This window comes from Choloepus didactylus, chromosome 19, assembly GCF_015220235.1.
Source record: "Choloepus didactylus isolate mChoDid1 chromosome 19, mChoDid1.pri, whole genome shotgun sequence".
Classification (NCBI taxonomy): domain Eukaryota; kingdom Metazoa; phylum Chordata; class Mammalia; order Pilosa; family Megalonychidae; genus Choloepus; species Choloepus didactylus.
The window spans coordinates 36,399,929-36,414,445 of NC_051325.1; the positions used below are offsets into that span (position 1 = coordinate 36,399,929).

A 14,517-nucleotide genomic window follows, 5' to 3' on the forward strand; every position below is an offset into this window, starting at 1 on the left:
CTAAGCCACCTGTTGTTCTAAGGGGGCAAAAACCCCTGACCGTGTGACCTTAACACCTGGCGTCGGCTCGGGCCCAGTAATGGGGAGACCGGGTGGCACTCAGTCTCTGGGGCTCAGTCTCCCCATCTGGAAGACGGGCTGGGGCTGGAGGGACGGTACCAGGTCCCTTCCAGCTCTGTTGCTCTGGCACAGAACTCCACATTCCCCTGGGGGACTCCAAAGACATTTGGCACTGGGCGTGCATGTGTGTAACACGTGTGTGGACTCACAGGGGTAAGGAAATGCTAAGGTTGATTATTTTCAAGCCCAGACAGATCTTTAAAAATTGAATGGGATGAGAGAGACATAGGTCACACTTTGATTTAGCAAGTATTGGTTATTGGCAGGAATGTTCTCCCCTGGCTCCTTATACACCAGCTCCTCATCTTTTAGTGTTCAGCCTAAATATCTCCTCCTTAGAGAGGCCTTCTCTTCCCAGCACACCCACCCCCTCCATGCACACATACTTTCTCCCATCCTCTTGCTTCTCCTCTGTCTCCCCCTCCAGATTTTAGGATTCAGGAGGAGCAGTACAGTCTTGCCTCTTGTACCCTGTAGCCTGGTCTGCCTGGCACATAGTGGGCACTTGAATGGGAGATGATGAATGAATGAATGAATGAATGAATGCAGGCATAGGCTTGGGCTGGGGAGACTGTGGATCAGTGGAGCCCTCAGGGGCTGGCTGCAGCTCCTCGTTCTCTGGCCGGCACAGGTGGGGCACCCACGGGCCTCTCTGGGATTCTTTGCCTTTTCAGCCAAAGATTGAACTGAAATAAACACTTGGCCTCTGGTTGGTAGAATTTCGGGTCTTAGTAAGTAGGAGGGAGGGACTTCCAGAGGGGCCATGGTGGGGAGGGGCTTTCTTGGCCCCCTGACGGCTCTGGTGTGGGAGGTCCTGGTTCGGTTCTGCTACTCCTGGGCCGTGAGAACTCGGGTGTGTGCCTCAGCTTTTCTACTGGGACCATGAGTTGGGATTTCTGGGTCCTGCTGGGAGGTGAGGCTGGGCTGGAGGAGGTGGGGAGGTGCCACTTGGTGTGGAGTCAAGGTAGGAGGGAGTAGAGGGTTCCCTCATGCCCACACTGCAGTGGGAGCGCCCTGAGTCAGGGCTGAGTTGGAACCCCCTCTGTGGTCCCAGCATTGCCCGGCACCGAGCCATGCTTGAACCCACGAAAAACTGCAGCCAAACCTCCCACCAACCCCATAATGCAGGTTGGGCAGTGCTCACCGCACCCAATCCACAGATAAGGAAACTGAGGCCTAGAGAGGGAAGAGACCCCAGGTTTTATCTGGATGGACCTCAAACCCTTTGGAGAAGTCAGTGATGAAGTCTGCTGAACGGGCCTGCGTACAAAAGGCTCCTGGGCTCCGAGATCACCCAGGGGGCCAGGTCTGCTCTGGGGCATGAGTTCCCCAGGGGAACCAGGGCCTGGTGGGTGCACCCAATTCAGCCCCCTCTGGCAGAGGTGGAGCCATGCTGTGGATCCTGTGCCTGGCCCTCTGCAGCCTGCTGGCAGGCACGCGCGCGGACCCCAGGGCACTGCTGCGGCTGGGCATGGACGTCATGAACCGCGGTGAGCTGGTGGCCTGCATGCGTGTTGGGGGGAAGGGGTGGGCACTGACCACTCATGTTTGCACGACCTTAGAATCCTATGATCCTCAAAAGAAACTTATAAGCTTTGTGTTATTATTATTCTCCCATTTTACAAAGGGGTAAACTGAGGCCCAGAGAAGATGGGTGACTTGCCGAAGTCCCCCCCAAAGACTTAGAGGCAGAGCTGGAAATCCTGCTCTCTTGGAGCCTCTCCTTGACCCTGAGGAAGGGGTTGGTGGCCACAAGTGGGTTCTGGGAATCAGAGACCAAGGTTCAAATCTTAGCTCAGCCAGTGACTGGCTGTGCGATCTCAGGCGAGTCACTTGCCCTCTCTGTGTTGCCATTCACTTATCTCTAGCTGAAAAATGTAAGGATTTGTCAAATGGGATCACTAGCCATTCCCTGGCAGGATCAAATGAAACCTGGGAGATCCTTTGTAAGGTTTATTTTCCACTCCCACCCCAAGCTCTGTGAGCCTGGATGCAAAGGGCGAATGACAGTTTTATCATTCGGTCACTATTTGTCCCCCTCTGAGAATTGTGCTGCAACTGTACCTGCAGGGCTTCTAACAGGGTGTCATTTGGGTTGGGGCTTCCAGGCTTGGCGAATCAGAATTTCTAGGCTTCGAGCCCAGAATCTGCATTTTAACAAGCTCCCAAATGATTCCCCTAAGTGCCTGGGTTTGGGAGTAGCTGGCACACAGGATAAAGTCTAGCCTGGCCTCTGTGATATGCCCCAGCTAACTGCTCATTTCTCTGTCGCATCTTTCACCACCATCCTCCAGTCATACTGAATTTATCCCTCTCCCCTCGCCATGCCACATTCTTCCCCCCTTCCCCTCCTTTGCACTTTCTGTACCACTTTTGCACAGACTGGTCCCCTTCTTCTCTTGCTGCCTGGAAAATTCCTATTCCACCTTCAAGGACCAAATGATGTGTCACCTCCTCCTGGAAGCCTTCCCAGCTCTTCCCTTCCTGTCCTAAGACCCTCATGTGATTCCTACAGCTGCCTGCACTCACCCTATATGGCTCTGGTCCCGCGTTTCTGTCCTTGAAGGTGCCTCTGTCTCCCCTATTGGGAGGGAGGAGGGCAGGGGCGAGGCGGGCTCATTTCTGGGCCCCTGGTGTTGCCCAGCCCAGGGTGAAGCACAGTGACTAGGGGGTACGTGGCGGTGCCACCTATAAATGGTGTGGGCCTGGGAGGCTGTGAGATCGGCCCAGGGGGACAGAGAGGCAGTGGGGAGCCCAGCTGAGTGTCCCTTGGGCCCTGCCTTTCCAGAGGTCCAGAGCGCCATGGACGAGAGTCACATCCTGGAGAAGATGGCAGCTGAGGCGGGCAAGAAGCGGCCGGGGATGAAGCCCATCAAGGGCCTCACTGAGTGAGCAGGAGGGGCTGCAGGGGCAGCAGTGGGGCAGAAGGCGGGAGGGAAGGCCATGCCTGGGACCTGGGAAAGCCAGTGGGGAAGCTGGTGTGGGGCCTGGGACCTCTTGCCTGCCTGGCCACCGTCTTGCTGCATGACCATGAGAGGCTGAAAAGTCAGACTCCAGCTCCCTGCAGGTGGCAGGGGCTCACTGGATGTGTGTGAAATGCATTGAATAATGCTCAACAGCAGAGGTGATCTAATGTCAGGCAAATCGGTTCCCTTGCAAGGGCCACCTGGGATTGACTGGGAGGGCCTGTCTGGAAGGATGTGCTGGGAAGGAATCGGGGCATAGCCAGGAGCCCAGGTGGAGGTGGGCATGTCACGTCTTTGCTCTCCTGGACCTAGACTGGTGGTTTTCAACCACAGGTGATTTTGGCAATGGTGGGAGAAATATTGGGGCTGTCACAAGTTGGGAGATGGTGGGATAAGATATTGGCTTCTAGTGGGTAGAAGCTTCTAGTGGGATGCTGCTATCCATCCTGTGATGCACAGGACAGCCCCTCCCAGCAAAGAATTCTCCCGCACAAACTGGCACTAGTGCCACTGTTGCGAAACCCTGATCTAAGCACACCTCCTCATTTAGCCAGTGGAGAAACTGAGGCCCGTGGGAGGGAGCAGACAGCTCAAGGTCACAAGTGAGTCAGCTGCGTGTCCTGCCTCACACATGCTGAATGCTTTCTGTGCACAGATCAGTTCATGTCCAGCCTCTACTTCAAGTTTTGTGGTGGCCCCACAAGGTGGGCTTATCCCTGGGGCCCAGGAGGGGGCTGTCCCCAGGCTTCCCACGAGGAGGTGGAGTGGGTGGAGGGGCTGGCCTCCCCTGCCTGGTTCTCACTGCCGTGGGTGCCTGTCCCCTCCCAGTGTGAAGGTGAAGGACATCCAGCTGCCGGTCATCACACTGAGCTTCGTCCCTGGGGTGGGCATCTTCCAGTGTGTGTCCACGGGTATGACCATCACGGGCAAGAGGTGAGCCTGGGGCTGGCAGGGGAGGGAGCGGGGGGAATGGCCTCTCTGGATCGCCATTTTGTGCACATTTACTGAGCACCTACTGTGTACCATCTGGGTACTATGGTCTGAGATGTTGCAGACTTGGTTTCTCTCTTTTATGGGAAGCAGACCTGATCACAGATAACCAGACTGAGTGATTGATCTAGGACAGAGGAAGCATTTGGGGTGAGGGGAGCAGGGAGGATCAGAAAAGTTTTCTGGGAGGTGGTGACAGGCAGAGTTTTGAGGGACGTGTAGGAGTACACCAAGACAACAGCGGAGGGGAAAGGCTGGCTGTGTGACCTTGGGCAGATCCCATCCCCTTTCTGTCCCATTGGAGTGGCCCTCCAACTCCCCCCATCAGGACTGCTAAGACTGGGCAAGGGTAGACAGGGATATGGTGGCTGTGGCGGAGATTCCCATAATGCCTGCCTGTCCCCTCCTTTAGCTTCATGGGTGGGAACATGGAGATCATCGTGGTCCTGAACATCACAGCCACCAACCGGCTTCTGCAGGATGAGGAGACAGGCCTCCCCATGTTCAAGAGCGAGGGCTGTGAGGTTGTCCTGGTCAGCGTGAAGACCAACCTGCCCAGCAAGTGAGGGGCTCCGTGGTGGGGGCTCAGGCAGGGGAGGAAGGCTGGCCCCATGCTGACAGTGCCTCCCCCGGACCTCCCACAGTCCCACTTCCTGAGCCACTGTGCTTCCCTGGCCATGTCCCCCCTGCCCTGTGCCTAAGTTCCTACCGTTTGCCCCCGTTCACCCATCCTCCTCTGCTTGTGTCCAGCATGCTGCCCAAGGTGGTCAATAAGTTCCTGGACAGCACCCTACACAAAGTCCTCCCCAGCATGGTGAGTGGCCCAGCCAGCCTGTGCCCCTCGTCCCACTAGGCCAGTGTACTCTGTCTTGGGTGCTGACCCTGACGGACTGAGCGTGTCTAGATGGTGTGCTGGGGAGAAGGATTCTGGGCCTGGGCCTGGCTCGGTGGGTGATAAGTGCCCTGATCGTCTGGCGATGCCTGCCGTGAGCAGTGGGGAGGAAGGACAGCCCACATAGCTCGTCTTGCCCACGCTGCTTAGATTGCCATTCCCTGGGTGGGAGCCCTCACTGATTTTGCAGGCTGAGTCAGCAATCTGGGTTCTAGTGCAGGGTCTGCCGTTTGGCTTTCTGGGTGCCTTGGGGCCTCAGTTTCCTTCCCAGTCACTCTAGGGCTCTGTGGCGCGCCATTCAGCTGTAAGGAGTGTGGCCCCCTCAGCCCAGGGCCTTCTCTGCTTCTAGATGTGTCCAGCCATCGATGCAGTTCTGGTGTTTGTGAATAAGAAGTGGGCCAACCTGAACAGTGAGTGTCACCCCAGCCATGTCCCCACCTGGGGACATTAGAATGGCTAGACTTCGATGTCCCACCCCTCATTCAAGTGCTTCCTCCCAGCCCAGCCTGGGGATTAAGAGGAGGTCTGAGGTCATAATGTCCATCCCCCACTGTCCAGGTGGGAAATTGAGACTCCGGGGGACTCTGGAGCCTTCTCATCTCAGCCACTGTTGAGTCTACAGGGCTCCCCAGTGTGGGGGAGAAGAAAGTGCAATGGCTGGTAGTGGGGAAAACCAGTTCACATCCCCAGCAGTGTGGCTTGGGACAGGTCACGTCCGTCCCCTGAGCCTCAGTTTGCTCATCTGTGTGAGACCCGAGACATGACAGCCCTTGGCGAGGACTCAGGCTCTGTGCCTACATCCAAGGTAGGCACATTGCCTCCATTTTACAGATGAAGTTACTGAGGCCCAGAGATGCTAAGCTGCTGGCCTGGGGTCACACACAGGCCAGGCTCAGGTGGCAGTTGGCTGGGGCCAGCTTCTCTGGGGTGGCCCCGGGGTTGGCCCCTCACTGAGTGGACGACTCCTCTTTGCACAGCCCCCATGCCCGTGGGCCGGGCGGGCACTGTCAAATATGTCCTGACGTCCACACCGACCACCACGGCCAGCTACATCCAAGTGGACTTCAGTGTAAGCGCCAGGGGTGGCCAAGGGCCAGGGGTCTCAGGCTCACTGGCCTGGTTGGGGGGGGGGCGGTCTGCAGATGGCTGGTCTGGGTCTCTGGCAGATCCAGGCCACCATGAGGGTTTTCACTGACGCTGGGCCTTCTCCCTCTTTCTGCTCTGAACATGAACCCTCGAGTCCCCGAGCTGATTCTGGGGCTGCTGCCTTCACACTCACCTCTTCTCCCAAAGCTGTTCGCTTCTCCCAAGGGTGGCTCGCCTAGACAGAGCCTGCCATTGCGCAGATGGGAACACCGAGGCCAGGGGGAGGCAGGGCTTGGGCCCACGGTGAGTTGCTGGCAGAGTTGAGCCCTCACCTAGATTTCCAGGGCCCCAAGTGGCTGCATGAGTTATATCTTCCAGGAATGGAAAGAAAAATTCTAAGTCATCTCCTTATTAAGTCTCTCCAGTGTGGTTCTTACACACCCCACATTGTTTCCCGCTTGACCTCTTTCTCTGAATAGAACAGAAAACACATTCCTGGATAAATGAAGTCCCCAGTCAGTCAGATAAACCACGGTTTATCCTCTCAAGCCCCTGTCTCCCCAGCTGTGCACTGAGGCTCGGGCCACGCCGGCCTGCTCTGGCTCTAACATTTAATGACTTGCTGATTTGGGGCTTGGTTTGAGCCCTGTTAGGGAGGAGGGCTGAGACCCATCCCAGGCCACAGCTCCTCACGGCCAAGGCTGAGTGTCTCCTTCCTGGCTGTCTCCCAGCCCGTGGTGCAGCAGCAAGAGGGTGCCCCCATCGAGCTCCCTGAGGCTGGGGCGGCCCTCGAGGTCCCTGAGGGCTACGCTGAAGGCTCCTCCCAGCTGGTGCTCTCAGCCGCCTTCCTCACAGCTGAGCTTGCCCTCCTGCAGAAGTCCTTTGATGTAACCCTGAAGGACAAGATGGTGAGCTGCCCAGCCCCCTCAACCCCTGTATCTGCTTCTCCCCTGCTCCATAGTAATGGCTCCTGTCTGGCTTGTCCATTCTGAGAACTATCTTGGGGTTGCTGGGCAACACCAGGACTGAAAGCTGCCAGGACCGATTTGGGATTGTAACATTGGTTCATCCCCATCCCTCCATCCGACTATCCGTACAACCAGCTATTTATTCATCGGCCTACACCTCTCAGGCATTGGCCATCCATCCACCTTCTTTTTATCCAACTGTTATCCACCTACCCATGTATCTCTCTACTATGTATTCATGTCCTAGGCTCAATCCTTCCGACTATCATCCATCCATCCCTTCACATAATCCATGCAACTCCTAGGATAGGGTACGAGTGTTGAATCAATGAATCTCTGCATCTGCCATCTCTCATCCAAACACCCATATACTGATACACCTGCCTACCCAACTCTCCATTATCCACCCCCACTCATCTGCTCATTCAGCTCTCCATCTATCTGTCCACCCAGCCCCATCTCCACTGATCCACCCATTCCTCCTCCCACCTATCCACCCACCATCCAGCCACGTATCCTCCCATCCATCCTTCCACCCATTGACCCACTCATCCATTCAGCCACCCTCTTACCCATCCACTCACCCTCCGCCACTCATATCTATCCATCACCCATTTTCCCATCCATCTGCCCTCTTATTCATTCAAATTTTTCTCAGCATTTGACCTTGTGCTAAGAGCTGTGGGCATAGGAATGGGTAAGCCACTGTCTTGGCCACTCAAGAGCTCATTTTCTGGTTCAGCACACAGTTAAGTACAGAGTGGGTGAGGTTGTGATGAAGGAACCTCAAAGAGTACACCTGATCGAGTCGGAAGAGATGTTGTTGGAATGGGTCAGGGGGGCCTTTGGTAATTCAAACCTTGCTTTTCATTTCGTAGATTGGTGAGCTGCCCCCACAAACTACCAAGACACTGGCTGGCTTCATCCCTGAAGTGAGTGTCCCAACCACCCATGGTCACCCCGAGCTGCTTTGCCCTGATCTCCTCTAGTCAAATGGGTGAGGGAATTGGCCTTTTCAACACCACGTTTCCCTTGTCCAGTGTGGAAGCATCCTGACTTCTGCACAACCAGCTCAGCTTTTGCACACTGTACTTTCTGCATCCAATTTATATAAATTGCCAGATTGTATGTTTTGTTTCTTTTATTTATTGATAGACATATTCCCAGCCTTTGCATCTCATACTTCCTATGTCCGAGGTAAAAATCACCTGTTTCATGAGGGACTCTGGCTTTCAACTGAAGCCCCCAGTTGGAGAGCTGGCCCTGAGGGGAGTTTCCTGGATTTTGTAGGTGGCTGAGGCCTATCCCAAGCCGAAGCCCTTGGTGACCAAGATCAAGATAAACAAGCCCCCCAAGGTCACCGTGGAGCCAGGCAAGAGCCTGCTGCGCCTCCATGGCACCCTGGAGATGCTTGCTTCTCGGCGGCGGGGCAGGGCTCCTGTGTCCCTGTTTCTCCTGGAAGTCGTGAGTGTGGAAACTGTTCCCCATTTAGTCCCAACCTAGTGGATATTCGAGGCTGGAGGAGAGATTTTATCTGATGGCCGAGTAAAGGATGGCGAGTTCTTGGTTCATTGCAGTTGTGTGGTCCTAACCTCCCAGGCACTGTTACCTGATGTCTAATCCTTGCCTTGGTCATTGACCTTTGAATGACTGAAAGATCAACAAACGGAGGGTCAATGGTTTAGTCCTTTTCTCCTCCCTCCTCCCTCCCTCCCACATTCATTAGCACCTATAAGGGCAGTGAAGGGTTCACAGAGGAGACTATGGGACCCAAAGAGGCTCCTATCCAATTTGGGGAAATCACAGAAGGCTTCCCAGAAGAAGTGATGCCTGAGCTAGCCTTTGAAGGGTGAGCAGGAACTGACCAGGGAAGGGGGTTGATGTTGGGGGTGCTGGGGATGGAGCGCACTCCAGGCAGATATTACAGCATGTGCAATCGCCTGGAACAGTAACACAGTGGACAGGGACCTACAAATGATACTAGGTATTTTGGGGGTCCTGTGCTGGGCCAGGTGCAGGAGGGAGGAGGAGTCTGGGGAGACTGCTGGGTTCAATCCCTGAGACTGAGACTGGAATGGGGAGAGAGGAGGACCCATGCTGGGGGCCCACCTGTCCCCTGCTTTGTCTTGGCAGTGGTGGTGGTACTGAAGGTGCCAGCCCTGACTGGGGTATCCATTGCCTTCTCCCCGCTCCCCTCCACCCCAGCACTTCAACTTGAAAATCCAGTACTCAGTGAGTGGGGACAGGCTGCAGATGACCACCTCTCTGGACAGGTAGGAGCCTCTGCCCCATGCTGGCATCCCCATGGGTAATGCATGGGCATTATCAACACCCTCCTGGCTCTCCCCTTGATCCATTCAGCATGGCCCACACTGCCAGGCTGCATTTGTCACTGTATCTACTCTGGAACTCTCAATGGCTCCCTACTGTCTGCAAAATCTTTTCTCAAATTTTAGCTTGGCATTAGAGACCCTTAAATTCTCCCACCCCTACTCTCACTATTCCATTAGGCTCTTGAACGGTGAGTCTGATCATGTGCCCATGTCTCCGTTTCCATTTATGGGCCTTTGCCACCTGTCAGCCAGAACCCACTTCAAAAGCCACCTCCTCCAGGAAGTCCTTCCTTATACTAATGAGAGCTAGCATTTATGGAGCTCTCTATGTCAGGCACTGACTACGTACTTTATATTCATTACCCCACTTTGTCCTTACAATCTGGGAGGAGGGTACTATTAACAGTCTAGTTTTATAGTCAGCCACTCAATAATTCTTGTGTTTGCCTAAATCATTGATCTGACTTGTCTTAGGTTAGTATTCTTTTAGTTGCAAGAGACAGAACTCCAATTTTAACTGGCTTAAGCCCCAAAGGGAATCTTTTGGCTCATGTAATTGAAAACTCTAGGGCTAGTTCTACCTTCAGGCTTGGATCCAGGTACACAAAGACCTCAAAAATCTGTCTCCCTCCACCCTTGCCTTTGCGGTCCACTTTGTTGGCTGATTCTCAGGCAGCCTCTCCCACAGAGTCACGCAAAGTGACCCCAGCAATGAGAGGCCTCTTGTCCATTGGTTCTAACAAAATTAATAAGGCTGCTTCTCGATGATCTAGCTTGAGTCGCATGCCCAACTCTAAGCCAATCACTGTGACCAGGGATGGGACTCTTTGGATGGCCAGGCCTGGGTCATGTGCTCATCTGAGAGGACTCTGGGTTCAGCCTTACTGGAACGCCTTCTAGTGGGAGTGGAAAATGGAAAATCTGTCACTGGAAAAGAGAATAAATGTTGGGAAGGTGGAACCAATAGAGGACCATCACATGACCAGTTCTGGTGCCAACATGCATTAGTGCCTACTGGAGGCTGTGCAGGGGCTGGCGGGATGAGCAGCCCCAGCTTTGTGTCCTGCAAGGATCTGAGACTGGCCAGCTGAGCTTCAAATCTCTGCATTCCTGAGGAGTGATAGAGAGGCTGGGGTCCCAGAGGGAAGAGTCAGGACCAATGAGAGGAGGTACAGCAGAGCCTAATGGTTTGGGTTGTGGGAAACAGAATGAGCTGTAATGAAGGTGGTGAGTGCCCTATCATAGGTAGCATGCAAGCAGTGGCTTACGAGCACCTGGTATGGAGGCTTTGGAGAGGACTCCTGCATCAGGGAGGGGTTGGGGGGGTCTTGGAATGCTCTTTCTCCAGGGCCAGGGCATTGGCTCTGATCACGCTTCCTCCCTTCCCCCTGACCCCCACCCCACAGTTTACTGAGCCTGTCCCGCAAGTCCTCATCAATTGGCACCTTCAACGTAAGTGTCCTAAGTGCTTCTGCCTGTTCTGACTTGAAAACAAGACCGGACCTCTTCCCCCTTGAGGGCTGCAGGAAAGGGACCCTGACTGAAGGCAGGGTGAATAGAGCAAGGTCACTGATGGGCTTGGGGCTCCTGACTTGCTGTGTGACCTTGGGAAAGTCCCTTAACCTCTCTGAGTCCCTGTTTCCTTTTCTAGAGAAGGTCTGGACATCTTCCTGGATTGGGTTTTTAAACACTGCCACGGGCAGTGGCAGCCTGGGCTGGCCTTGACCTGCCAAGTTGTTATTTTTCTTAGTCTCTGTGGCCTCAAGGCCCAACAGAGAGAGGACCTGGCCCCAGCAGGAGCTAACGACCACAACAGCAATGACATAGTACTTGCTCTGTGCTGTGCACACCACACAACCTCATTTAATCCTCACAGAAACCCTATAGGCAGGTGCCGTTATACCCCACTTTCACAGATGGGGAAACCGAGGTACAGAGAAAGGTGAAGGAATGAATGACCAAAGCTACTGAGTTTTTGACAGGAGCAGGAGGGGGTTGTACAGAGTCACCTACTGTCCTGAATCCTCATCCCTGCACCGTAACCCACGGCCCTGCATGTCACCTAATCAGGGACCACGCAGTGAGGAAGGGCACAGGCCTATGCTCAGCCAGAGCTGCGGCCAGGGCCCAGTTTAGATGCAAGATGGACAAATTATTTGATGTTTCCAATAGTCATTCCTGTGCCCCTCTGGGCCCCGTTGGACTGGGAGCCAAAAAATTGTTGAATTGAATTGGATGATGGTATGTGGGAAATTCCTCTCTTTCTTTTTCTCTCTCTTTCAGGAGAAGGAACTGACTGGCTTTATCACCGATTATCTCCAAGAGGCCTACATCCCAGTTGTGAACAGTGAGGACTTTGGTTTGGGGCTTTGGTTTTGCTGGTGCCAAGAAGCACTTGCAGCAGGGAGGGTTGCCCCCTGGGTGGTCTCAAACCCCATCACTAGCTCCCGCTGGGGGTGGGGGGCTGCAAGGGAGTGGGTGGTCATTGCTGACTCTCTGAGGTCAAGGCAGTCTTATCATCACCTGCTTGGGACGGAGCCCCCTCTCACAATTTGGACTCTGACCCTTGACCCCAGACCATGAGTCCGATCGTGACCAGCCCTGGGATGGTGGATACGTGGTGAATAGGCCGAGCTCTCTCTGCCCGTGGATATGGCCAATCCCTGAATCAATCACTGCTCTGTTTCCCCCCACGCTGCCCCGGGCAGCCACTCCTCCCTCACCTGCAGAGGGGGCAGGTTGGGATGACTCTTCCTGTATTTCTCAGATGTGCTCCAAGTGGGGCTCCCGCTCCCGGACTTCCTGGGCATGAATTACAACCTGGCTGAGCTGGACATGGTGGAGGTGAGGGGAGGGGCTGGGGGCATGTCAATCAATCCTTTTAGCCAACAGGTGATGGGTGATTGCTTGTTGCCCTTCACCAACTAGAGGGGGCCGGGCTGGGGAGAGAACGTGGCCATCGGTATGATTTTGCCAATGTCATGGGCAAGACCCCACCCCTCAGAACCCAAGGTCCACCTTGGCCCGGGGTTCCTCAGGAGGAGATCTGAACTCTGCTGCTGTACTGCTCTGCCGCCCTGAGCAAATTGCTTCACCTCTCTGTGCCTCCATTTTTCTGTGTGTAAACTGGATGATAATGTGGACACTGTCCTCCTGGAGCTGATGTGAGGGTTCATTGAGATAATTCACTTAAAGGAGTACAGTAAGTGCCCAATAAGTGTTAGCTATTCATTTGTAGGCCAAGCCCTGGGCTTGGAGTGTTAAATATGTATTTTTCTCATTCATCTTTCCGCTTCGGGTGGTAGAGACACTTGTCCCTATTTGAGAAAACGGAGGCTCAGAGAGGTAACCGGGCCTCCCCAGGGTCACAAGGCATGTCCGACATGACCTTTGCCCTTCAGCACCACGCTGGCTTCCACCCCATCTGTCCTGTGCTTGGTGGCCCTGTCATGGCCCTTTGCCTCCTTCCAGAATGCCCTGGTGCTGAACTTGATGCTGGACTGACCTTGGCCGGGCCTGCCTGCCAGCCCCCTGCACGACACCAACCCACTGCACCCCGTGGAGGGGAGGAGCCGTGTGGGCCTGGCCCCCGACCACCTGTGGCGGCTTGCTTTGCTGAGGAGAGGGCAGGCCAGGCCTGGGTGGGGGTCTTGGCAATAAACAGAAGGTCCTTCCGAACACATCACACTTCAACCTCTTTATTTGTGGCAAATCCATGTATGGCCTTTCTTCCCCTTCAGTGGGTTTTGGGGTCTAAGCCCGGCTGGGGGCTGGAGGGCAGCTGGTCACAGGCTCAAGCACATACTGAGCACCTGCTGAATGCCATGCTCAGTGCTTTACCTGCTTCGTCTCATTTAATCCACATATGAACCCAGTGTGGGGAGGGCAGCTGTTGAGGCCGAGCGAGACGTGAGCAGGTGTTTCACATTTCCGTGTTGGTGCAGGAGAAGGTAAAGGCAAGACGATGCGTTGGGGTAGGTGTGTGAGCAGGCATCAGTGCAGAGACCGGCCTGGGGGTGGCCTGGGGTAGAATCCTTGCACATGCCTGGGTCTGGCTGTGGAGGTCTGTGTGGTGTGTGAAAAGACCTCTGGCTGTCTGTCCATGTCCACATGTGTCTGTCTGCTCCTGTGGTCTCTTATACTTGGTCTGTGCCACTCACGGCATTTTTGTGAGGATCAGCGCCCCAATGTTTTTCAGAGGTACCCCATCCCCTCTCCTAGGAGCCACACTGATACTATTCTTTAAATTGACTCTAAAGGTAAATGTCATCGGATAGCTGGTAGGTAGTTAAAAATAATGGTGTGCATACTATAGACATACTTATATAAATTTATACAAGTTTATAGTGATTTACATAAATACAAATCTCTCAAAAGAAATATACTGAACACTGACTGTAATAATTTCTGTATAGAACTAGTTTCTTCTTCATCCTATTTATTGTAGAAAATTTAGAAAACAAAGACCCGCTTGAATTCTTTAAGGCTTTCATATATATAAATGCATATGGATTTGAACTGCCACACATGAAGACATTTAATATGTTAGGAGCTGCAGGTTTTTCGTGCCAAAAGGAGCACGAGGCACCACCATTCCCACTCCCTCCGTTTACACGAGCACCACTGTTGCTCTTCAAAGGAGCGTGGGTGCTGGACAGTGATCCCAAGATTCTAGGCGTTGCCCTAGAAGAGGGAAAGTGGATAGAAACATGGTGAAAAGCTTTAGGGGAAGGAATCCAGCAGAAGAGCAGACATGCTTGGGAGACCTGTCTTCTGGGACCAACTCAACCGCTGAGTGGCTTAAACATCTTGAAGAAGTCATTTAACCTCGAAAAAAAGGGTAAATGTGTTTTTACATGTAATTAAGTTAAAATTTCATTAAAAAACAAATATATTATAAATGGATCCTGAAAATTAGTATCATTTGCTGTAATGTAAAAGCAGAAATCCATAACTTTGAAAAGAAATGCCTGCCAGGGCTCCCCTATAACCCTTGTACTCTGGCTCTGGAAATGATTGGGGCGGTGGCTGTGTGGCCGTGTGACTGTTGGCACGTATGTCTGTCAATACGTTGGTGCCTCCACGGGGTGAGTCTTTGCATGTGGGGGTCTGGGGAGGTCTCTGAGTGCAGGTGGGCTGTGTCTGGGCATAAGAAGGGGTCT

The 14,517-nt window shown here is 53.8% G+C and overlaps 1 protein-coding gene across 1 annotated transcript; it reads left to right on the forward strand.

Annotated features, from left to right (window-relative positions):
• Window positions 1-1,510: 1,510 nt before the first annotated feature.
• Window positions 1,511-13,016, forward strand: BPIFB6 (BPI fold containing family B member 6). The gene is made up of 15 exons (XM_037812243.1): window positions 1,511-1,607; window positions 2,909-3,008; window positions 3,915-4,019; window positions 4,489-4,638; window positions 4,827-4,890; window positions 5,318-5,378; window positions 5,946-6,037; window positions 6,786-6,962; window positions 7,901-7,954; window positions 8,313-8,486; window positions 9,228-9,295; window positions 10,762-10,807; window positions 11,639-11,702; window positions 12,123-12,199; window positions 12,827-13,016. Exons 1-15 carry the CDS (start codon window positions 1,511-1,513, stop codon window positions 12,857-12,859), a joined length of 1,362 nt encoding a protein of 453 aa, XP_037668171.1. The 3' UTR covers window positions 12,860-13,016.
• Window positions 13,017-14,517: the final 1,501 nt, after the last annotated feature.